The sequence below is a fragment of the Solanum verrucosum genome, unplaced genomic scaffold, assembly GCF_900185275.1.
Source record: "Solanum verrucosum unplaced genomic scaffold, falcon-dt-bn FXZP01000031.1, whole genome shotgun sequence".
NCBI classification, from domain to species: domain Eukaryota; kingdom Viridiplantae; phylum Streptophyta; class Magnoliopsida; order Solanales; family Solanaceae; genus Solanum; species Solanum verrucosum.
In genome coordinates, this window is record NW_026020194.1 from 2,280,773 (window position 1) to 2,285,393 (window position 4,621).

Consider the following 4,621-nt stretch of genomic DNA (forward strand, 5'->3'; position numbering starts at 1 on the left):
AATATTTCCACTAATTCTTTTAACAAGACTCAAATTCTTAACCTATCGATCGATGGTGAGAGGGCTCAACCACTTAATTAAGCAAGCCTTACTTGTCACGAGGACCACAACTGATGCAAAGTTTGAATGGAATCCCCCTTTACTATGTTTTTGGGAAATACTACTCTATCATTAATCATTCCATATCTACTAGCACTGGTGTGACTAATTTGAATTGAGAAAATAATAGCAACTAAATATATATTGTATATTATACATAAAAATATACGTTTTTATTATAAAAATAGACCGGCTGGTCAAATACATAACTTGTGCGTTTAAATTTGCATTGTGTAGGCCCATTAAGAGGGATGATTTGCAAGAACCTCCTTGCTTCAATGTGGCTCTGCCATTGATCAGAGATAATGAACTTTGTTTGTTGCTTGGTAACAAGTTTTATCTTATAGGCAAAAAAAATAAATATAAAAAATTACTAAGTTGCTCAATCAGTCACATGCAAGTCAATACAATTGGAATTCCTACTCAATATGCAACACATTACATTATTTTATCATCTGTAACTTCTAAAATACTCGATAGACAACCTAGGTTATACTAACATTTTAGAGATTTTGTTAATTTAGTCAAAAATTCAAAATTACCTCTTATAATATTTTATTTATGCCTGTGAAGGGTTAAAGCGCTCCCGACTAAGAGAAAAAAAGAAAAAGCCACCCCCTATCCACCCTGGCCTTATTTTGGTGCTTAGGATGGTAAAACAAAGATAAGGGAGAAAAGTCTAAAGATGTAATTTAAGTGTTAGATTTTTTTTAAAAAAACTTTGTGTCCAGTTAAACTGAATCACATTAATTATGATAGTGTTAAAAGAAACAGGAAAAGATATTAACTTGGGTAGAATCTTACTCAACGATGCAGACAACATTTGCAGTAAATTCCTTCCTTAAAGGAGCATGTGAAGAAGCTGGTTATACGCCATAAAATAATGTATAACAAATAAATTATATGTTATCATTTATTTTATCAGTTATAGCATAGCATATATATAAATGTGAATATTTATAAACACTACTCATATATATATATTTTTAATTTATATACATAATTAATAGACAGATGGAGAGAGAACTTCCAATATATGCATTTAGGCAAGACTGGAAAATTACAATTTACCCTTGTACAGAGCTAGTTACAAAGATGTACAAGGCCTTAAAGCCAAAGAGAAAAGGATAAAAAAAAAGCTTTTAATTTCTTTTCTACCTTTTCTTTCTTAATACTTCTTTGTTATATTTGATAAAAGGAAAATACATTATATGCATCATTAAGTCCATATTCACTTTGGACAAATTCTTAGTTCCTTAGAGATGCTTTCATCTCCTCAATTTGTCTTCGAATTCGAAATTGTCTTCTTAATGACAACTTTTTCCACTCTACCAAACGTCGTAGAAACACCATAACCTGTGAAGTCGATTAGAAAAAAACGAAAAGGTTAAGTAACAAATTCAAACTATGAGCTATGTCGCGTAAATATTTTCTCCCAGAAGCGCAATTCAACTCACCTCAGATGGTTCTTGCAAAGAATAAGATGCATGTGTGTCTTTTGGAGTTTTGGAGACAAGAATGCCAAAACCTTGATCTCTTTCTCTTAGGACCTATATAAACAAATAATTTTTTAAATGTAGGATTAGTAACACTATAGAAAACTTAATAAAAAGTAAAAAGACCAAATTATAAGATCTTGTAAACCTAAAAGGCAACAAAACAAAAACATTAAAAAAATATACAGGAACATTGGATACCTTGAAAGCATCTTCATCGGTTCGATCATCACCAATATATACAGGAAAGACATCAGTACAGTTAGCATATCCTGTTGAAGAGAGGTTTCATTATCAAAGTTAGCATCAAACCAATTGTTTTCTCTTTTAATATTTCAATAATATATTTGTCTCTGTCACTAATGAAACTAGTAATAATACAACATACCCAGTGGAATCCCTCAAGTGGGGTTTGGCGAGGATAAAGTGTATACAAACCAACCTTATTACTAGAGAGACTATTTCCAAATCGACAGGACTTACCAAGTGATTCGAGCAAGAATTCGAGAGCTTTGCCCTTGTCCCATTTAATAGTTGGACGAATCTCTAATACTTTTCTTCCTTGTGTCAATCGAAGCTTTGGGTATTCTTTAAGCACTGATCTTACTACTTGTGCTAGTTCACCCCATTTCTGTTACATCAACAACAACCTAAATCAGTTTTTAATTTTCTTTCAAAAAAGTTATATAAAATTAAGCTTTTTTAACTCATGCTTTGCCCATCATGTAATAATAATAATGATTATGTAACAGAATATTTGGAGTGGTTTATTATACCTTTTCATCAACACAGCGGAAATGTACAGAGGCACAAAACTTGTTATTTTCAACTCTAACTCCTTCTGTAGACTTTGTTATATCCACAAGTTTTTTGTAAACCTCATCAATCATAGGGAGAAATTCACTTGCTGGTTGGAAAAGAACAGCTTGAGCTCCCTCTCCCTGAAAATTAAAATATTCAATCATAAAATACACTATTTTTAGAGGATCTGACATCAACATTATTATTGAAGAGTACGTACTAACTAGCTAGAAGATGCAAAGACAAGTTAAACTCACTTTCTTGTATTTGGAACCTTTTGATGGCCCTTTTATATCCATTCCATGGCTACCAGCATAGTACAACTCTGCCAATCGTACAAAGCTGTATACCTATATATAACAATACAATCACCAAATGTTTTACAATTTCATAAAATGGAAAGAGCAAGACCATAAAAGAAAAACAAGTATACCTTGTCTCTGCACCTTCCACTCACTATTGCAGTAGGGAAATATCTAGCAAGTTTTCTCACTGTTGCTCTCATCTGATATATGCAAATAAGAGGGATCGAATAATTAATGAAAATGATTTTTTTCTTTCTTTAAAGGAAACAAGACTTGATAAAGATGAAAACTTACAGCATCAGACATGAAAGCTTGATCAGGATCTTCAACAATGGGGGAAAGAGTGCCATCATAGTCTAAAAACATCACAATTTGTTTTCCCTTTGAAGCACTGATTATCTGCTCAAACATATCCAGTGCTGATGGATGTTGCACCTGTTTCATTAATTCAGCAATTATCAGCTCACAATGGCGCAATCAATTACGTCATACTCATACTCCGGACTCCGGAGGGTAAAATGTACTGTTCCGATAGAATTACAAAAAAATGTCATAAAGAAAGTCCCAAATATATGAATTATTCACAGAAACATTACAACATATATGTGGTGGTCAGAAATTCTTTAAGCTTACCATCCAAGAATTCAAGTCATCTGAAAGAGCAGGACTAGACTTATGATGAGTAGGAGAGGAAGCTCTCATTGATTCAACCCAAGAATTGATTCTAGCACTATTATTCCCATTAATTTCAACAAGTGTCTTTCTTGAAATAGTTATACAACTCCCCGGCCCCGGCGGCGGCTTCTGAGCTGCCGTCGTGAATAACGCCGACGAGTTCGATACCGGTATTGTCAGATTAATACCGGATTTCGGATCAGATACTACCACATTCTGCTGAGTCATTGTCACTCCTACAAACCAAAACACACACAATATAAGTCCAAATTCAACTCAAAAAAAGATTCTTGACAAAATCCAAAATCAAAACCAACCCATTTGAGGAAACTGGAAAAAGATTCAATCTTTACCTAAATTTCGTTCAATTAATCAGTTAATAGTTGGAATCTTGAAGAAGAAAGAAGACAGTGTGTGTTACTCTGTTTTATGTGAGTAAAATGGGAATGAGAATGAGAATTAAGAGGAAAGATTTGAGTGAAAATAAGAGAAGCAAAGGGAAGAAGAGTGTCCTTTCCTTTACTAGTTACTAGAAGAAGAAAGAAAGAAAGAAAGAAAAACAAATTGGGATTGGAATATAGGAGAAAGAGATGAAGAGCGGGTATGTGTATGAAGAGATTTGGGACGGTTTGGTTTATTTTATAGTTGTAACTACACCACTAACAGACAAACATAATGCCTCCCTACTAAGACACCCCCTTACCCCCATTTGTGGTCCTACAGAAATATAAAAATAAGAAAGAGAGTATTTATTAACTATGCAATTTTGCTACAAATAGTGGAGTGGTAACTAAATCATTCATGCTTCTTAATAGGAGGTTTTGGATTTGAGTCTTTTTGTGTATGAAGTATTCTATATTAGAGAGCGTTTTATCCCAATGTAAATTTTTCGACATGAATTCGAATTTAGTTAGACTTCAATGTGGGTATTAGACACTAGATAAGAAACTAAAAAAATATATTTTGATTTATCTGTCTGGTTTCGATTTGACACGGAATTTAAAAAATTAGAATATTTTTGAATCTTGTGATTTTAAATTTAAAATATGTAGAATATATTAAAATATCATTTAATCGTGTAGTCTTGAACACGTTAGGTGATGAAAAATTTAGAATTGAATGGAAAGAAATATTCTTTTGAAATAGATTTAAAAAATAAGATAAACCAGAGATGTTATATCATTTTTGTCATTACAATTTCATTAAATTTGTGATCTAATATGAGTAACAATTTCTCCATTCTAT

At 32.4% G+C, this 4,621-nt stretch overlaps 1 protein-coding gene across 1 annotated transcript; it reads right to left on the minus strand.

The window, feature by feature from the left end:
* Positions 1-1,116: 1,116 nt before the first annotated feature.
* Positions 1,117-3,609, minus strand: LOC125829497 (probable trehalose-phosphate phosphatase J). The gene is made up of 9 exons (XM_049508712.1): positions 3,335-3,609; positions 2,996-3,136; positions 2,830-2,901; positions 2,654-2,746; positions 2,372-2,530; positions 2,079-2,226; positions 1,797-1,867; positions 1,557-1,649; positions 1,117-1,455 (listed from the first exon to the last, which is right to left on the minus strand). The coding sequence occupies exons 1-9, from the start codon at positions 3,602-3,604 to the stop codon at positions 1,348-1,350; spliced, it is 1,155 nt and encodes a 384-aa protein (XP_049364669.1). The 5' UTR covers positions 3,605-3,609; the 3' UTR covers positions 1,117-1,347.
* Between the last annotated feature and the right edge of the window lie 1,012 nt (positions 3,610-4,621).

Coding starts and splice junctions, on each gene's coding strand:
- LOC125829497 (XM_049508712.1), bottom strand. CDS start 3,604: ATGACTCAGCAGAATGTGGTAGTATCTGATCCGAAATCCGGTATTAAT. Junction 2,747..2,829: donor GTGGAAGGTGCAGAGACAAG/GTATACTTGTTT, acceptor TGTTATATATAG/GTATACAGCTTTGTACGATT. Junction 1,650..1,796: donor CCGATGAAGATGCTTTCAAG/GTATCCAATGTT, acceptor TTGTTTATATAG/GTCCTAAGAGAAAGAGATCA.